Consider the following 18,263-nt stretch of genomic DNA (forward strand, 5'->3'; position numbering starts at 1 on the left):
TAACTACCCCGAGTGATGGCCCTAAAGAACAAGGCTTACAATCGGTTCCTTCCAAGGTGGCGGTCAATGCCTACGATAGATGGGTCTCCTCCTCGAGGCTACGGGACGGGATTGCGACCACTATCAGCAGATCCTTAGCCTATCTGCTTCTGAGTCAGTCAAAGGCTCCAGGGTGGTCAGTATAGCAACCACGAATGTGGCATAATAGCCCGTCCACGAACGAGTGCACTATGATCAACAAGTCCGATACACTACCCATCGCGATGAGGTCAGGCCTCGAGGCATAAAGAATTCCGCTTGATCTTGAAAACTTCCAAATCGGCTCGAAAAGATCTAATGAAGAACACAAAGATCAAGCTGAGGAAATCCTCGATAATTAATAATTATAAATTGTCAAGTGTAGAAGTGCTTCAAGTGCATAATGAACAGAGTACCAGAGGGCGAGGAGTCGGGGACCCCAGAGATGTTTGAGGTCAAACCCGTCGAAGAGTGTCCTCTTAAGCTCAAGCAGGTGGTCGGCGATGGTTCGGACTTGAACAGCAGCAGCAGCGGCAACAGCAGCAGCATTATTTTCCTACCATGTCCACAAAGCACTCAGCCTTCCACCTAAAGTCCCCTGACACTGAAATGTAAGTGAGGCCGGCGCTACGAAGAGTAAGGACGCTAGAATCTTATAAGCAACCGCCTCACTAGAAGCGGTGACTTTGAAGGCGGTGGATAAGAGAGTCGAGGGTTACCAGGCAATAGATATAAAGTACTGCCTAGATCTTTGATGTCAACGATGAAGTCGATAATCCACCAGGGGGGAATGAAAGGAGGCACGTCTCGCGCCATAAAAAGATCTTGTTTCGAGCGGCGAAAAGGTTGCTAAAAGCTTCACGACAGGTCTCTAGTCTACATGATGGGACCGATCACCTATCCAGGAGGAGTGGAATTGGTGACGTCTCGAGCCGCAGCAGAACCTTTTCGGAGCGGCCCAAATGGAGTCAAAAGCTTCATGATACCGATTGTGCGAGGATATAAGTCGAGCCGCTCAAGATTAGATTGTATCCTGTTGAGCGAAGATTGTTTGCCCCCCAAAACTACATTTGCGCTTAAAATGGGCAATGATCAGCAACGAAATGCACAAAGTGTCTATCATCAAGCACATATCATTTTCTTTCTACTCCCTATACCTCGCCATGTGAAAGCACAGAGCCACGAGTTCTCGGCTGTTATGTCTAGAGATCGAGATTCTCAGTCGTCTCCTTCTGCGCACAGCGTCGCTCGTATCTCTCGTTGCGCTCGGATCTCTGTGTCTCGCGGCAAAAGCGGCAAGGGCAGTAGTCCATGTCAGAGGGGTCGAAACTCTCTTCCATCTGCTCCGCAGTGAGCTCATTGCCATTACCGTCAAATGTTCCCCTCTTGCATGGAATGTATTCCCACTCAACAGCATCATTCTGGTACGCTGCTGAGCTGAAGTCATGCTCCTCTTCAACAAACTCCATGCCTTGCTCCCTCAATCTTTCTGCCTCCTCGGCCAGTGTTTCCTGCAAATCAATTAGCTACAGTCAAAACTGACCGCGTCGATACTCACTAGTGCCCTGCAAATCCTTTCTTGTCTTCTTGCTGCATTGCGTCCATTTTCATCAAATCGCTCATCATTCATGACCATTTCCTCGTCAGCATCAAGCATCTCCTCATCTGGGAGCTCTTCTTCAAACTCCGAATCGTAGTCCCCATCTTCTGACCCATCTTCTGACTCATCCTCCAGGTTTAAGAGAGTCGTGCTCGGGTTCTCGATGCCAGCTGCTTCGTATTGTTGATCAGTGAGAGGCTGTTGGATTTCGGTAGCAAGCTCCATAATATCTGCGTCCAATTCGTCGGGCTCCTCTATCATGTCTGCTTCACTGTCATCGTGATCTCCTTCTCCATCGCTAGCATCGTCGGAAGTGACAAAATCTTCGTCTTCATCTTCGGGCGAGAAAGTCGTTAGGAGCAGGCTCTTCGTGTCGCGCTCTGCTGATGCACAGTCATCAGTGGAAGAGGTCATCTTGGGATGAAGACTGAACTCGACCCTGTCGATTCTGGTGCCAACTAGATCCGCGAAGCGCTGGAAATCATCTAAAGATAGTTTTGAGGAATAAGACAGAATGTCTTCTTAATTCAATTTTGAAGAGGGTGAGGCAATGGTGAAGTGAAGTTGTCACCGTCATACTATGATCTCAGTGACTTGAGAACTCAACATCATCATCAATTTTCATTCTTGGGAACCTCATTCTCACTCGTTTTTATGAAACATCTGTCTAGCGATTTGCACTACCCACCGCCTGGACCATGGCGTCAGAGAGTCGCAGGCTCCCTATCCAGGTTGAAGCTATCATCAAACAGATAAATGACATCCATGTCCACTCAAACAATCATATTATCACCACCGATCAATTAGAAGTGTGGACCCGCAGATACACCGAAGACCTTCGACCCGGCACTTATCTCGTAGGTACCGCACAGGAGGAGGAAGAGCTCGCAAGCCACGGCAATACCCGGAATATCCACGGCGTCGAATTCGCTGCACCCCCCACCTTCGGATTTCCAGACATGGATATCGACGAGGAGGAAGAAGATATCCAGGACGAACCCATGGTCGACCTACATCCCGCGGCCGACGACACTTTCGAAGACGAGGACATCCTCATCCGTGGGAGTTCTGATCGCAGGCTTTGGGTAAACGGCGAAGTGTGGCACGTTGCAGAGTATTTAGGCAAGCATTGGGTGGATATGATTGTGAGATCATCAATGCCCTTCTCGATCGGACATGCTGACCATTGTTTCTAGATGCAAATGCACTCGATCAAGCCCCTTCCAACACCTGTTGGCATGGTGGTCAAACCATATGACTATCAATTGAAAGGCGCGGCTCAAATGGACTGGTGTTTGGAAGGGCCATTCAAATTCTTCTTTCTCGGTGATCGTATGGGAATGGGTAAAACTCTGACAACCACGCTTGCATTGTGGATGAGAAAAGACGAGCCTGGAATGTCTCTGGTTGTGGCACCTGCCAGCGTCTGTGCACAATGGGTTAGAGATATCCATCGATACTTTGACGAGGTGAGTTTCAGCGCCAAATCGACAGCCTCGAATACAGATCAGTAGGCTGATTCTCACTTGGCAAGGAACATGGTCTTCGCGCATATTGGCTGACCGATTCACGAATTTCTGCCACTCGGCTCCTTTCGCAGGGCTACGACATCATTGTGGTCACATACGAGTTTCTGGAAGCATCCTCAAGGTCAATCAGAACGTTCCAGTCCCGCATTGAAGCCCACGTTAATGCGGTACGAGATGGACGAAAGCGCTCACAATTACCCAAGCGGCCCACTTCAGCACTGTTCTCTCCCTTGCATATAACGATACAGCGCCCAATCAAGCGCACTGTCGTTGACGAGGCACAAGGTATTAGTAAACGTTCTGGGAAAAGACATCAAGCCGTCAAACTACTTCCGACAACTTCAATAGTGTGCCTCTCCGGTACGGCAGCGCATAATAAATGGACTGCATTCAGTGGATACACTGATTACGTGAAGGGGATCCCCTGGAAAACTCATGCTGACTTTATGCGTACCTTTTGCGGCACCAATGCTGATGAAAACTATCCTGGTATCATCGAAACGAGACTTCTCCAGCGGTTCCTCCAGGAGTTCCTGGTTGCTCGTCCTTTAGACGCCTTTGCCGCATCAAGGTTACATGGCCTGCGGTGCTGGTCTCTCCGCTTTCAATTGGATCAGTTCGATGTCAATTTAGTTGCAGCATTCACAAAGAAGTACAAAGAAGAGAGTGCCAGAGCTGCACAGGGGGGCCAAGATTACTCTGGTCAGAAAAGGAAAGGTAACCATAATTCAAAGAGTCGAGCTATGCTCTACGCTGCTAAGGCTCGCGCAGCTGCTGCGCATCCTCTACTTCTCGCGGAAATAACCAATGGGAACAAGAAGATGGAGAAGATGAAGAAGCCTAGAGATGCATCTAACAATGACAAAACCAACAACAAGACGCCCGTGCTAGGGAAACGGACGATCACAAGCGAGGATATCGATCAAAACGAGCGAGCACTCTGGCTGGAACTCGTGAAAAGAGACCCGTTCCTGGAGCAATGCTCAGCCCGTGTTCGAGCAGCTTTGACCACGTACGACTGGTTTCGTCAACAATATCCAACGGAGAAGATCGCTATATGCTCGACCTCCCTCAAGTTGCTCGACATCGTGGCAGAGGTTCTCAGAAGAAAATACGGAATCGACGCGGTCCGATTCGATGGTTCCATCCCCCCTCTCAAGCGAACATTCATCTTGCGGAAACTGGATACTGAACCACCATGCGTTCCTTTGCTGATTACTGCAGGCTCGGGTAAGTGGTGCATACTGACGACAAAAATGAGAGCTTTACTAACTAAGTAATGTCAGGGGCTTACGGGATCAACATTGTCAGCGTTTCTTGTATCATTCAGATGGAACCCTGGTGGAATATCAACAACGAAGAGCAGTTGGTTTGCCGTGCTTACCGCATCAATCAACAATCAGAGGTCAAATACATCCGTTTGGAGGCAGAGAACAGTGAAATAGATCAGGAAATTATGCGTGTACAGCTGAGAAAGAAGGCTATCAACGATCGTTTGATGGCGCCGTTGGTCCATCGACACGATGAACAGCCGAGGATTTTGGATCTCCTTCTCTGAGTCAAGTCACCTCGAAGAATGAGCGGAGAGGCACATCCATTCGCAGAGTCGACAGCGTCGTTCTAACATCATTTTTGGCGTCAATGAAACATCTTCAAGCTTTGCAGTCCTGGAGAGCGCTACATCATCACAAACTTGGATTACTCTTCTCGCTATGGTGTCGAAGAACACGGGTGAAATCGTAACATATCACGTGAACCGATTTGTGACTTGCAGCCCTAGAATTCACTAAAAAGTACGTTTTCTGCTGTGATATGTTGACTGATCTTGTTGAAACACCCTTCGTCTCGTACCATACGGGTTCTCAGTCAACCCATGTTAGAAAGCACCTTTTATCCTGGCTCTTCAGGAAACATCGCCGTCTCGCGCCAGACGGGTTCTCAGTCAACCCCTATTAGAAAGCGCCTTGTACCCTGGCTCTTCAGAAATCATCGCCGTCTCGTGCCGCATCGATTATTGTTGATGTTAGCTATGGGGAAGAGTGGTACACTGGCTGGGTGTATCGTTAGCAGCATGTCTTTGACCATTCCAACGTCTTGACTGCCAGGCAAAAGATCTGTGTTTGCTGTCTCGCACCGACTGCGATCTTGCGGTCAGGCCTCGCTGGAGGGGAGGAGCACAGTTTCACATGTCAGCAGAGATCTCTTACTTTGACGTCGTGGAAGGCTCACCGCGGCCCCCGCCACCCTCCTCCCTTCTTCCTCTTCTTCCTGCTCTACTTCACATCTTTTCCTCTTACACTTCTTTGATTTTGACCTTCTTTCCAGCTATCATTGTTATTTTCGGCCTCGGAACCCAGTATCTTCGCCGCTAACCTACAGATCGAACCGACCTCGTCGAATTGACACCTGTGAGGCGTCTGTCACACCCAAAGATCCGACGCTGACACTGAGAACAGGATAACCTTGCTACACTCACCCGCGAGACGGTCACGTAGACGTGAAACGCTGGATATTTGCTCATTTGATCGCGACCGAAGCACCCTGATCGCGCAGCTCCGATTTCTTGACGCTGGCCCACATCAGACCCACTTCAACCCTGCAGAAAGACATTGGCACGAGACGTCCTTGTGGCCTTTAGAGTATCTCATAATGCCTCAAAAGACGAAGGCGTCACGAAGCTGGATGGCGGATGAGACCGTGGCGAACCAGGAATGCGACAATACGACTGATACCGGAGCGAACCCACTCGTCACTGATGGGGAATGCTTCACGGCACGAGACACGACTTCTGGAGACACCCTTGAGCCGGTGGAACCAGGAGAGCGCGATGGAACTGCCTGTGCCCAGGTGAACATAACTTCTGACCCTTCGAGACAGTCTCCGGCACGAGATGCTCCCCCTTCGGTGAGATCCTTATTCAATGCAGATGCACTTCGTACAGCCATCAGCAAGGGAATTGATGAGGCGTTTAGTGAGGGGGAACCACGAAACGCCCCGCCCATCACGAAAAAGCAACAAAAGAAGCGAAAAGCCGCTACAAACCAGGGCATGGAAGACGAGCCAGGGACATCCAAGAAGAGTAAAACGATTGAGGATAAAGGTAAGGGCGCGCTGAGGGGAAGAGCAAAGAAGATCCATGAGCACTCTACCGCTTTGGAAATCTCCAAGATCACTGAGGAGCTTCAGAAGAAGGGAAAGGATGTGGCGCGAGAACTCGGGATATTCTTAGAAGGTGATCAGGTGGTTCTCAAAGTGGCAGGCCTTACTATTCCCGCCTCCGATGCTCCCCAATCTGAGAAACGCCGCTTCGATGCAGCCCTATCGTCCGCAATCATGGTCACCGAGAACAAACACATGACGGAAAGTTGGTGGCAGTGGACTTCTCAGCAAGTCGAGAAAACCCTCGGAATTCGACAGCTGGATGAGGGAGAAACTGCAGTTGATATCCAACAACTCTTAGATGGCACGAGACGCCGGGATTCAAGTCAGTACTCGGCTGAAGAGAGTGATTCGCAGGTGGAGGATGGTCAAAAGAGCCGAGGGGGCGGCCAGGTTGCCAGGAAATACCTAGAATCCATGAATATGTTGGGTAGTCAACGAAGGAACCCTACTCCAAGGGGATCGAAGGTTACTATGACGACGAATTCGCTCATTCGAGAAGGGTTAGCTTTACAGGATCAAAAGAAGGCTCGAATACCGGATTCTGTACGTTACCCAACTCTACCTTCTAACCATCCAAACTGGTCAAAAGTTGTCACCAAGGCCGAGCTTTATACTTTTATCAAGGAGTATCCTTTTCAGAAAACGACACGTCATGAACTACTTCCGAAGTATTTCGGTAACCGCGGCAACATATACCTGAAAGGTCCGGGCCTCGACCTTGTCAAAGAATGGGTTGCTCGGTTGGAGGAGATCGGAAAGGGGGAATTCCCGAAAGATATGATCCCTATTGAAGTGATGGTCGGTCTCCTGGCGAGGTACAATGAGACTGTGGCCAGACTATCAACTCATGGGATGATCAACAGCGAAGGAAGAATCAGGAAGAAGGCTTTGCCAAAGCTTGAGGAAAATCGCGACCCTACCACGGGAAAGTTCTTGAAAACCGGTCCAGGAGATGGTGATGTCCGTCCCCTTAATGAACTGGGGGCCCGTGAGGGTGTTGTTCTAGTGCTGCAAAACAACTACACCACTCAGAATCGGAAGACGCAGGAACGGACGGATGTGACGCGGTCGGCCCTTCAATCCGGAACTTTGGAACTGGCTAAAAACAGACACATTCAGGATCAAAAGATGGACGCGATGTTGAAGGCCTTTAACGCCCAGCTGTCAACTATAAAGGCTCATCCGGACACAGACACCAGCGCTCTAGCACGTCAAATCGAGGAATTGCGAGCCATAGTCAGAGACCAGACATCCGAGCTTTATTCGCTGAAGAAAGAATACCTTGAAGAAAAGAAGAAGCGAGAGCAGAGAGACGAGATGCTGCTTACGCTTCATAATATGCTGATCGGAGACACTCGTGACTTCTTGATGGGCTCTGCGGGACGAGACGCGGAGGAAATGAGTGGAGCATATGCGGAGATCTCAAAATTGTGGCTGGGCGTCTCGCATCATGGGATGGGTGAGCATAGTCAGCCTTCGCAGACGGCCTTGAAAGTCTCCAAAGCCAAAGGATCTCCGCGGCGTATCAAGGAGGAGATAGTGGACAACGATGATACTGACAGCCTCTCTTCGGAGGGAGAAGAAGCTAACTCACCCGCTACCAGACTGCAACAGATGATCCTCGCCCGTAACCTCCTTGAACAGGCAGACGACGAATCCAGCGAAGGAGATGCGTCCTGATTCCGAGGCTTCACATCGATCCTTTGATGTTTGTGGCGAGCTAAATCAAGACTGGAGCTGGCACGAGATGCTCTTTCAGTGACGACTCATCGGCGGAAGAGAAACTTCAAGCATCTGCGACCATTTTTCGATAATCATCTTCACCAAATAATCCAAAAAAAAAAAAAAAAGAACGACACCGGCGGTGCTGGCGGATGAAACATTGGCTGGAGTTGGCGTTAGCTTGGCTGGTTTCGACGCGGACGGTTCTTGCGCGGTGTTTCTTATTTTTGCGCTGACCACTGGGTTCTTTCTATCCCTATTTCTCCGGTATCGCAACAACTTGGGTGCTAGATGGATGTGCTACTGTACTGCGGCACGAGACTATTTAGTCTCCCCGTCTGATGGTCGCTAAGGTGAGGAAGAGGCACTTTACAAGAACTGCTAGTTATTAGACACAGTCCTTTCTAAACACTACAAAATAGGATTGCTAGCCTTCGTTGCTGCTCAAGATATCCACTTTTTGTAACTTGAACTTACGTACAAGACGACATGCCTATTTGCATCTGCATTTCCAATGTCCCCTCGCCGTGATATCGTCTTTCTCTCCTCTCACCTCGATCAAGTACATCCCTTGCGGTTCAACTAGGAGACAGGTCCAGACGCCCCAGAATCTCCACTATGTTATGAACAGGTTTCACCACCCCTTCGCCCAGAACGTGTGTAAACTCGGCGACAAGGAATTTCGCGACGTGATTAAAGGCAAGCCGGGCAGAGTCAGTGTCTGGTGCCTCTGCATACTTGACCCAGAAATCAGCAGGCCCCGCACCTTCCAAGACATGGTCCCCGAATTGCGAATTCAGCTTGGCGGAGAAAGAATAGTAGTAATCCAAGATTGACTGTAGCTTTGCCCCAACAGCAGCAAGTAGAGCGTCCTGCGACTGTTCGTCCATATTCGACGCAGTCGGTTTGGGCTGTGCCTCTTTTCCCAGAGTTCTGTCGAGGGTAGAGACCAGATCTTTGACGAATCCTTCTTCATCCATGATGTTTTCAATGTTTGCCTGCTGTTTTAGCCGATACATACCCTCAGCTAGGAGCCCTTTGAGTTGGAAGTTTTTGATTTCTGCACCCTGCTCGTGCATCAGTCGCTGCAAAATAATTACTCTCTCCGCAGTCATATCTTGCACGTCGGGCCAAAGTCCCGAAACCTCTTGGACCACACCAGCTGCCCATTCATTCGTGAAATCGACCGTGTCGTTATCGACAAAGCTTTGGAGTGCCGGCTTCGATTGTAGTGGCCGGTAGGCGATGTCAACATTAATCCTCCTCATAAGCCTCTTCATCTCTTGAAGCAACCAGTCGTCGTGACTCTTCTTGAAGGCCATCATCAGCACCTTCATCTCGTTGCCACAGTCCTCGTGGGAATCGACGATAACCTTGCCGACGTTCAATGCTCGTTTGAATGCTTCTTGTTTCGCCGAGGGTTTCATCTGCAAGCCGACTCGGACAGAGTGTTGTGAGATATTCTTTCTCCATGAAGTTCTCCTCTTCGAGACGTTGGGCTCGGTATCTCGATATTCAAATCGGAAGAAGACATCGTCTTTGGCCAGCGAATATGGAGTGCATAGCCCCTTATCTGGCTTCAGGAGCACATAGAGCTTCAGCTGCTCGGGGGAGAAGTCGAGGATAGGAGTGACGACATAGCTAGTGGGATGTTTGTCATCTTCCCAGGGCAGAATCTCATTCGGTTTGAAGACCCCCACGATCTGTTTGGTGACTCCTGGGTCTTGTGATCGATACTTCTTGTCGAGGTTCGCTTTGGCATAGCCGACCACGAGGAACTGCCCAGTACCAACCTGGGGGGCTTTGGTATCCTGCTCACGCATGGTGAAGTCCATGCTTGGGCGGAAGATGGGTTGTTCGGCTGTTGCGGTGTCTTCCTTGTTCTTCTCGATGACATCGGACCAACTGGTGGTGGAGGCATTGCGAGCGACAATGACTTGGTGTTTATCTCGCTCGGTGCATTTGTCTTCCATGGCCTTCCCAAAGAGGTTGAAAGCCAGGTTAGGGATCTGCTCCTGCGCAGCGGTCTTGCCTGCTCGGACTGCCTCTTTTGAAGGAGCTTGAGGCGCCATTGCGGTGGCTCTACGCGGGGTGAAGACCGACAGCGTCGATTCCTTCTACTAATGGACTGAAAGTGGATAACTATTGAAGAGAAAAAGAGAGGAAACAACTTGTTGAAGATGGAAGGTGCGAGACAAAGCCTTTGTGAGGTAGGAAGGTGGGTAGCTAAGGTCTCTTTGGCACTGCCCTGACCAATTCACCACCATATTAGCTACTTCCTCATTTTCCTTTCACCTTCACGTTCACTCCTCACCTTCACTGACTGCGTGTCGCTACCTTTGCTGGGTATGCTATCTGCGCCTGAGTTTGATTGTTTGGAATCTGTCTCGTACCGTTGCTGCATCATCTCTGACCAGTGTCTCCCCTGAGGTGGCCACCTGCACGACAAAGAGGTGGCCCTCCTTATGCCCACGTCTCACAATGGCCTCTCTAGCCAATATGGACATCGATGATTTTGACTCGGATGATGAAGACTTTGCTCAAGCAGTCCTTGGCAACCGACCGGTTGTACATCGTCGCTACGCAAAAGCTGGCGAAGATGCACTCTTGAGCATGATCGAAAACCAACTTGTCGACCGCGTCGAATCCAAGCAAGCCTTCAAGAACATTGACTTCCTTGATGGCACTGTTGGCTCTGCCTACCTGCGTGCAAAGACGAAGAATATGATCCTTGGCTATTTCAAGCTCATCAATCATGAGTGTGTACAGCCTCTTACCTCACTACAGTCAATCGTTACTGATATCTTCATTCCAGTCCGGCTATTTGTCCCTCTGGCCAGATCATATTCCGCTACATTGCCACTACTGTGAAAAGAATGAAGCCAGGCGGTCGAGACAAACCCGCACCCAGCCTTCGTACTGTTCTGCAGGTCTGGAGAGCGACGAACAACTACCTCAGGTTTCAGTACCCCAACTGGAAAGAGAACTATACCTCCTCCGACATGGTCAAGATAAAAACATACCTTGAAGAGCAGGTTACACAAGGGAATTTGATCAAAGGATATTGGCAAGAGAGAAATTACTTGGGATTCAGCGTCGTTGTCCGCATGCTGACCATGTACATCCGATCTGCTGTGGAAAGTGGATGTCAGAACTGGGATCACGTTATCCTCCACTGTCTGGGTGTTGCTCTCACAGTGGCGTGCTCTTGCAGACCTGGAGATGTTGCCAAGAGTGCCGATGCCCCTGATGGAATGTCTTGCTTAACCTGGGACTGTGTCAACCTGCAGGTGATCGCTGACGAATTAGGCGAGGTTCGGAACATCCGTGCAAGACTGATCCTGAAATTTACCAAGGGTCACAAGTGAGTTTGTTCCCACAATGCTCGAGTCGACTGCGTCGGTTTCAGCCGCTTACTGACCGGTCATAGGGATTCTCTGAACGACGATAAGACTGTCTTCTTCGACAGCCTGGAGCAAGGCGAACACAGTTGTGCATGTACAGTCAAATTATTGCTTGTTCACGCCCTGCGAAACGGATTCTGCTATGGCAACACCATTAGCGATGTGCTTAAAGATGCATTGGCTTCGCGCGGCCAGCGTATCAGGTGGAAATACCCCGATCAACCCGTGCTCTCTTCCGTGGGTACAAATCTAAGACTGCAGCTCGACACTCCTGCTCCCGCATCACAGATCAAAAGAGGGGTCAGAAAAATGGCAGGAGTTGCCGGCATTCTTGAGAAAGTCAACGCCAGAGATCTTCGTCGTGGTACCGCACGAGATCTTGCTCATCTCAGCAAAACTTTCAAGGGAGTTTGCGGTAAAAATGTGGCGGCTGGTCTCGGCCACACCCGAGCCTCTTTGGGCAAAGGAGTCACGGAACGTTACGCTGGTCCTGTACAAGAGGATCTCCTCACCGCGCGTACAAAGGACTCTTTTCAGGATCGCATGGCTCCTGAACTCAACGAAGTAACATATGACGATATTCTCCCCACTGTGAGAGCCCAGAGAATCTCTACTTACCGCATCAATAAGCGTCTCGAGGAGGATGGAATCGACCCGGTCGATGCCTCCATACAGCTCCGACGGGATACAGCTGACATTATTCGACGCGAATCAATACACAATGGTCCACCTAAAAAGCGTCTGCCCCAGCCGTCTACTAATGTTCCCAACAAGAAGTCGAAGACGGGAATGAAGCCTGTAGAGGTACTGAAGGACCCGCCGACGGCTCCGCCCTCTGGCCATCTGAATACCATTCCAACAGGCCGCCAACCGCTTCGAGAGCTTTCACGGTCCGAGATGAACGCATCACAATCCTCCACTGACTCGTCAGCCATCGACCCAGGTAAGTAATCTACGACGCGTTCAATTAACCCCGTTGGAACTGACATCTATCCGGGGACACAGCTCTTTTCATGCCCTCAAATGCTCCTGCTCTTGGCATGGATACTCCACAAGGACCTGCTGCGGCAATTTTCGAGGACCATACTGCTACGAAGCCTCCTTCTGAGATCGATCTCCTTGGTGCGCGATTGTTCGAAGACCAGCAGATGGTCGACCAGCCACAAGCCAATCATTATAGAACGGTCCCCCAACCCGGCTGGAATGCCCATGTCGATGACCATGTCAACGGTCTAGATCAAGAGAGTGCTGCAACGGATTTGGACGAAGAATCTGAGGAGGCCGACGCGCAGCAGCTCACTGCACTTGAAGACATTCTCTGGGGCTCTTCAGCGTATGAGAGATCGGACGGAAACGACGCGTTCGATTTACAGGCCCAGGAAGATTTCAACCAACAGTTTCTTGCCCTGGCAATATCTGATCAGTCTCCGGAAGAGGGTGATGACGATGACTCGGATGATGTCGGCCACGAGTCTCTGCCTGGCCCTGACCACCAGCCATGGTTGATGACTGGACTCGCCTGGATTGCACACTTCGCCGCAATCAATGAATTTGTCACCAGTAAGCCTCTTCATAAGATGGCATCCGATGAAGTCGCCAAATACTTCCCGGTGGGTAACTCCCGTAATGCACCCACAAGACTCAAGCGTTTTTGTCGATTGGGCTGTGGCTCTTTCTTTTGGGGACTCAACAAATTGGACGTTCATCAGGCCTTTTGCACTGGGCCTGATACTGAAGACGAATCCGACAAGAAACTTCAATGCGATGAGCCGGGTTGTGAGATGAAATTTACAAAGCGTGGTTCCCTCCTTGCCCACAAGCAACGGATTCATGCCTTCAAACCAATGAAGTGCCAATCTGGTTGTAATCCGGAAGCTGAAGACTCTCCCGTGTATAACACCTGGCAGGAATATGTTCGCCACCAAAAAGCAGTTCACTGGACTCTCGCGGAGCCAAGAAAGTGTCCATTGTCCGATGTTTGTGGCTCGGAGACTCGGTTCAAGCTGATAGGCGACCTCACTCAACACCTCAAGGGAGTACATTTTCTCAACCGGGCCCAGATCGATGAACTTGTGGAGAGGCCAGAGCGGCGCAAACCTCTGGCGTCGAAAGGTATCCAGTGTCCACAGGCCAACTGCGAATCGACCGCGTCGTTCGACGCGCCTGGAAAACTACGAGATCATCTCTTCAAGAAACATGGCATTCCCAAAGATGACGCACTCCGACGTGCAGAAGAGTTACTGGGAGCTATGATACACCGCCCATCACAGGTGGTGCTTAAGCCATGTCCGCACGATGCTTGTCTTGAGAGCTTCTCAGCCCCCGCCAAGCTACGTGATCACCTACAGAAAAAACACAGTCTTTCTAGAGATGAAGCAATCCGCCAGGCAGAAGAGTTACTGGGAGCTGTGGTACGCCGCCGACCACCGACGGTGCTTAAGCCATGTCCGCACGATGCTTGTCTTGAGAGCTTCTCAGGCCCCGCCAAGCTACGTGATCACCTACAGAAAAAACACAGTCTTTCTAGAGATGAAGCAATCCGCCAGGCAGAGGAACTCTTAGGACCAGTCGGCGCAAAGACTGGTCGCCGTGGTCCTGGCTCCTAGCCAAAGGTTTCAGGTCCCCACCCTTGTCCCCTTCAGTTAAAGTGCAAATCGACGGCATCGTTTCCCTCACCATGCACACTCTCCCAGTACCTCAAAGAGGTGCACCACCTCCCGCAAGATGAAGTGACTCGCATTACCGTGGAGACACACGGTAGAGACGTTGCGCGGTGAGCGATAAAGGAGTTGACCCAAGTCAGCTGCGTGCAATCGGGATGTTATCTGCGGTTCTTTTCGACGGAAATATTATTTAATACGGCATGAATTTACCAACAACACAGCGAGATTCGACGGTGTCGAAGTGCTCAACCAACACTCATTGATGTTATGACTACTTCAGGCATCCTACAGTCCATATCAGGCAGCGCAAATAGATATGAGATAGAAATGATAGATTCTAGTATTTCAGCTCCAAGGACAGTAAAGCTATGTAGTGGTGGTAGTCACCAGTCTCAGTCCGTGCGTTTACATGCGTCTCGTAAGCATATGTCCATGTCGGTCTCTCCATTCATGGCTCCATTACTCTAGTCTCGCGCCATGGAGCGACTCCACTATCCACTCTCCCCTTCTCGAACCACCCTTCTGCAGCACATCTCGCTCCGGATCTCATCGATTGAACGTGCGCCATGCCAAGGCTACTGTTCGTCAAGGTCTCTTCAATAGGTTTAGGCCGGTGCATTCGTACCGTTCGAGACGTCCGAGCCCTGTTCTTCCTCACTTCCTGAGTCCTCACGGTCATGAATGTCTCGCGCCACGTCCAGTTGCATGTTGATAAGTTCCTCAGGTACTGAAGCTCTGTCAACCACACCCAATGCACACTGTATCACATTCTTGAGCATGCTTGACTTTCGAGGGCGCAGTCTGGTCGTCATCGTCGTCTCCTCTTCTGTTGCCATGTCTCGTAACAGGTCATCTACTTCTTTCTTGTCCACGAACACATTATTTGCATCGGCCTCCGACTCCGAGGAATCCCACCCGGACGATTCTTCCTAATTTTCTGGGTCATCGAGCATATAGTCGTGTGAGTTCAGCTGGACTTTAGTGTCGAAGTCTTTTGCCAGTAGATGATCGCTTCCCCTAAAGCTCAAACATGGCTGACAATATGCCCGCTGGCCAATGGCGCCACAATCGTGTCTTTCGAGCCCCGTCACGAATTCAATATCTTGGAGCTCTTTAGCCCGCAGCCGTATCATCTCTTCAGGTTCTCGTCCCTTAGCTTCCCGCGGGTCCTCATTCTCTAATTCTCGAGCGCTTTCCATGAAATCCTCCATTGGGTGGGTGGGTCTCTCTCCATAGACTCCGTGCCGATGCCAGGACCTGGATATACAAATTGTGATAGTCCTTATTCGCGACCTCTAGCTGTCTCACGTATCGATCAACTTCGTTGTCAAGCATTTCCATACTGGCCAGTCGGTTGAACCACAAGTGGGTTGACTCTTGACCACTATCATCCGACGGGGTCGATTCCCTGAGTTCTTCCGCATCATCCCGGGCCTTTTCTTTGATCGATTTCAACACTGCCTGGATTGATTCGTCGATCCTCACCTTGTCTTCCACGAAGGATAATACTGCTTTGTTGAAAGTGCTTCTCGCGATGTCCAGTCTTTGCTTCGGGTCTCCTTTGGCGTTCTCGTCGATATGCTGTCCCAGTACCATCGCTATACATTCGTTCGTCCCCAACTTATTCACTGGCCTCAGACCACCGGGTAGATACGAGGTGCGCACAAATCTCCCGGATGCATCGTGGACATTTCCGACCTTCTTCAGAGGCGCTTCCCGATAATTGCCCTTTGCATTCAACAAGCCTTGGGAATGTAACCTCCCTAGAGTGCTTGTGGCATTCGCAAGCAGCCCCCGGACCACCTTCTCAGGCCACAGATCGTCTGGCCATTGGGGCTCTGGGCGATCTTCTGACGAGTTCTCATCACATGTTTGTAGCCACTCCTGACGTACCCTCAAAAGCGGCTGCGCTTTTTCGACCCATTCCTCAATGATCGTGTTGTTCAACTCCTTCGATAGTCTTAAGAATCCTCGATTGTCAAAGTAGGCGGGAGCATTTTTGTGTCTCTCTTGCTTATCGGATCTGTATGTGTTGATGATCTCCTCGATCTGGTCCTTTGTGAACGCCTTTTTCCAGTTTGGGTGGTCTCTGCTTAATTTGGGGTATCTTTCCGCATCAGATATCTTCTTCTTCGTCTTTGAGGTACCGTCTGGATTAAACGTCTTCAACTTCCTCTGTGTGACTGCGTAGCCGATATTCCGAAGAAGGTATTTGCTGGCTGTACTCATCTTGTTGGTCTCGCTCCCCCCAAGGCCCTGAATTGAGGCTGTCGAATCTCCCGCTACTTCATCTTCTCTGCCCCGTTCCTCATCGACTTGCGCAAGTGTCAGTCTCGCCCCCTCCATCATCTCGCGAACGCTAATATCCCCAACGTCTTTACTTTGTCTCACACCCGCGTACACTTCAAGTGCCCACGTCCAGGGCTTGTACCAAGTCTCTTCTGGTACATTTTCTCCGTTGCCCCAACTGCTGACACAATTGCTGCTTTGAATTTCCGCTTCTCCTTAGCTGGGGCTTTGTCAACTGGCATCTCGAGCCCTGCCAACTCCAGCTTGGCCATCTCGCCGTCGCGAAAGATACCCAATCTCTTTGATGGATCAATCGTCGTAATCTCCAATGCCGTGGAATCAGTAGTGACTTTCTGCGGTCTGTTAGTTTTGGGTTTCTTCGACACGTTCTCGGCCGTTGGTGTTGAATCTTTCGCCTCCTTCCTCGGGCGCTTGCTCGATTTCGGTTCTTCATCCTTTGTGGCCTGATGAGTGTCTCCTTTGATCTGTAACTGAGCACCTTTTAGCTTGAGCAACTCGGGAGTGTCAGCCTTCGTCTCGCCCCGTGGCATTTGCACTTCCCGGATACTTTTCCAGTTCATTCTGGCCAGGTTTTCTTCAATCTTGGTATCCCGCATGTTCATGTCCCAGCCATCCACCGCTTCACATATTTGTTCAAAAGTGAACCACTGTCCCCCTTCCACAGGGCCGATTACACTATCTGCGACACTCTATGGTACGAGAGCCTTAATCCTCTAACTTTACCTTTGTCACCTTTCTACCCTCTCCGAGTTAATTTTTCATTCTAAATGAGATTTCTCACGGTATGAGACTCCCAGACACAGGACATTCCGCATGCTTCTATTGTCCGTCGAAAACTATCCCCTTACTACGACTAAAGCCCCTGGGCTGCGAACTTTCCACGGAATGAGACCTTCGCACGACATCAAGCCTAAAGTCGTGCCTGTATTTTCATATTTCTAGGCTAACCTAGCATGCCCGATTCTATTGTCCTCTGCCTCCGTGATCAATTACGAAATTCCACAGTCAAGGTCATCGAGATATCACCCCCTCCTGTTCAAAGTGGGTGTTTATCTTCCGCCACTTGAGTGAGATGCTAACAGCTAGCAGCGGAACTCCATGACTACATGGGTGCTGACAAGGGACGGGCGTTGGGAATGCCAATCGACAAGTTTACGCAGGCTGCCTATGACGGGCTCGTTTCAGGAAGTGATCAGATCGTCATCGGGGCGGTGGGATCATCAGAGACTTTTAACGATGTTGTGGAGAAGCGGAGGACGCTTTTTCAGAATCTGGCCAAAATGATGAGAGGAGAAAAGTAAAGAGAGCAATGCGTGGCCTCATATTGAGCCTAATGTCCTCAAGTAGGAACAAAATCAAAGTTGGTTTAATCTAGTAGTAATTCTTGATCACTCTTCGTTGCACAACAAGCGATGTGGCTGTTGTTAGTTCGGCTTCACCCAGCCTTGGAAGGAGTGGCTCAGTGTGTGACAATCTGTGGTCAGTGTCGAGTCTCCTCGGGATAGTGCTCTTCTTGCACCAATCCTGATGTCTGGCGCGCCGCCTCTTTGGATCTGGGCTTGGCAGGATGATGACGACGAAGACGAGCGCGTGGCAAACTATGAGCCTTCTGACCTGAAGAATCGGCAGCCGAAGCAGATCTTCGAGAAGGCAGCTGGGCAAACATACATCCACTTTGCATATGAACCGGCGTACCGCCGGGCAAGGCGGCTTCTACGTTCTGCCATATTCGGTGTAAGGCCAAACGAAGACTTCAAGGAACTAGAGGAGATGTTCGCGAAGTGGGAGCGTATTCGACACAGAAGAGTGATTTAGGGGGCAAGCTCAGAATTGTCTAAACGCCCACAAGTTGATA

The 18,263-nt window shown here is 50.3% G+C and overlaps 7 protein-coding genes across 7 annotated transcripts; 4 read left to right on the top strand and 3 right to left on the bottom strand.

Moving 5' to 3' along the window:
- Positions 1 to 1,220: 1,220 nt before the first annotated feature.
- On the bottom strand, positions 1,221 to 2,032 carry AYO21_02065 (hypothetical protein; the record flags this gene model as incomplete). The annotated part of the gene is made up of 2 exons (XM_022652046.1): positions 1,221 to 1,529; positions 1,577 to 2,032. The coding sequence occupies 2 exons, from the start codon at positions 2,030 to 2,032 to the stop codon at positions 1,221 to 1,223; spliced, it is 765 nt and encodes a 254-aa protein (XP_022515790.1).
- Positions 2,033 to 2,316: 284 nt separating this feature from the next.
- Positions 2,317 to 4,705, top strand: AYO21_02066 (hypothetical protein; the record flags this gene model as incomplete). Its single annotated transcript, XM_022652047.1, has 4 exons — positions 2,317 to 2,763; positions 2,815 to 3,087; positions 3,153 to 4,377; positions 4,434 to 4,705. The coding sequence occupies 4 exons, from the start codon at positions 2,317 to 2,319 to the stop codon at positions 4,703 to 4,705; spliced, it is 2,217 nt and encodes a 738-aa protein (XP_022515791.1).
- Positions 4,706 to 5,796: 1,091 nt separating this feature from the next.
- On the top strand, positions 5,797 to 7,989 carry AYO21_02067 (hypothetical protein; the record flags this gene model as incomplete). The annotated part of the gene is made up of 1 exon (XM_022652048.1): positions 5,797 to 7,989. The coding sequence occupies one exon, from the start codon at positions 5,797 to 5,799 to the stop codon at positions 7,987 to 7,989; it is 2,193 nt and encodes a 730-aa protein (XP_022515792.1).
- Positions 7,990 to 8,609: 620 nt separating this feature from the next.
- AYO21_02068 (hypothetical protein) lies at positions 8,610 to 10,103 on the bottom strand (the record flags this gene model as incomplete). The annotated part of the gene is made up of 1 exon (XM_022652049.1): positions 8,610 to 10,103. One exon carries the CDS (start codon positions 10,101 to 10,103, stop codon positions 8,610 to 8,612), a length of 1,494 nt encoding a protein of 497 aa, XP_022515793.1.
- Positions 10,104 to 10,512: 409 nt separating this feature from the next.
- AYO21_02069 (hypothetical protein) lies at positions 10,513 to 14,041 on the top strand (the record flags this gene model as incomplete). The annotated part of the gene is made up of 4 exons (XM_022652050.1): positions 10,513 to 10,790; positions 10,847 to 11,395; positions 11,462 to 12,378; positions 12,441 to 14,041. The coding sequence occupies 4 exons, from the start codon at positions 10,513 to 10,515 to the stop codon at positions 14,039 to 14,041; spliced, it is 3,345 nt and encodes a 1,114-aa protein (XP_022515794.1).
- A 662-nt stretch (positions 14,042 to 14,703) lies between these two features.
- On the bottom strand, positions 14,704 to 17,004 carry AYO21_02070 (hypothetical protein; the record flags this gene model as incomplete). Its single annotated transcript, XM_022652051.1, has 3 exons — positions 14,704 to 15,027; positions 15,407 to 16,413; positions 16,500 to 17,004. The coding sequence occupies 3 exons, from the start codon at positions 17,002 to 17,004 to the stop codon at positions 14,704 to 14,706; spliced, it is 1,836 nt and encodes a 611-aa protein (XP_022515795.1).
- Positions 17,005 to 17,361: 357 nt separating this feature from the next.
- On the top strand, positions 17,362 to 18,223 carry AYO21_02071 (hypothetical protein; the record flags this gene model as incomplete). Its single annotated transcript, XM_022652052.1, has 3 exons — positions 17,362 to 17,449; positions 17,498 to 17,705; positions 17,893 to 18,223. 3 exons carry the CDS (start codon positions 17,362 to 17,364, stop codon positions 18,221 to 18,223), a joined length of 627 nt encoding a protein of 208 aa, XP_022515796.1.
- Between the last annotated feature and the right edge of the window lie 40 nt (positions 18,224 to 18,263).

The sequence above is a fragment of the Fonsecaea monophora genome (assembly GCF_001642475.1).
Source record: "Fonsecaea monophora strain CBS 269.37 chromosome Unknown Scaff8, whole genome shotgun sequence".
Lineage (NCBI taxonomy): Eukaryota > Fungi > Ascomycota > Eurotiomycetes > Chaetothyriales > Herpotrichiellaceae > Fonsecaea > Fonsecaea monophora.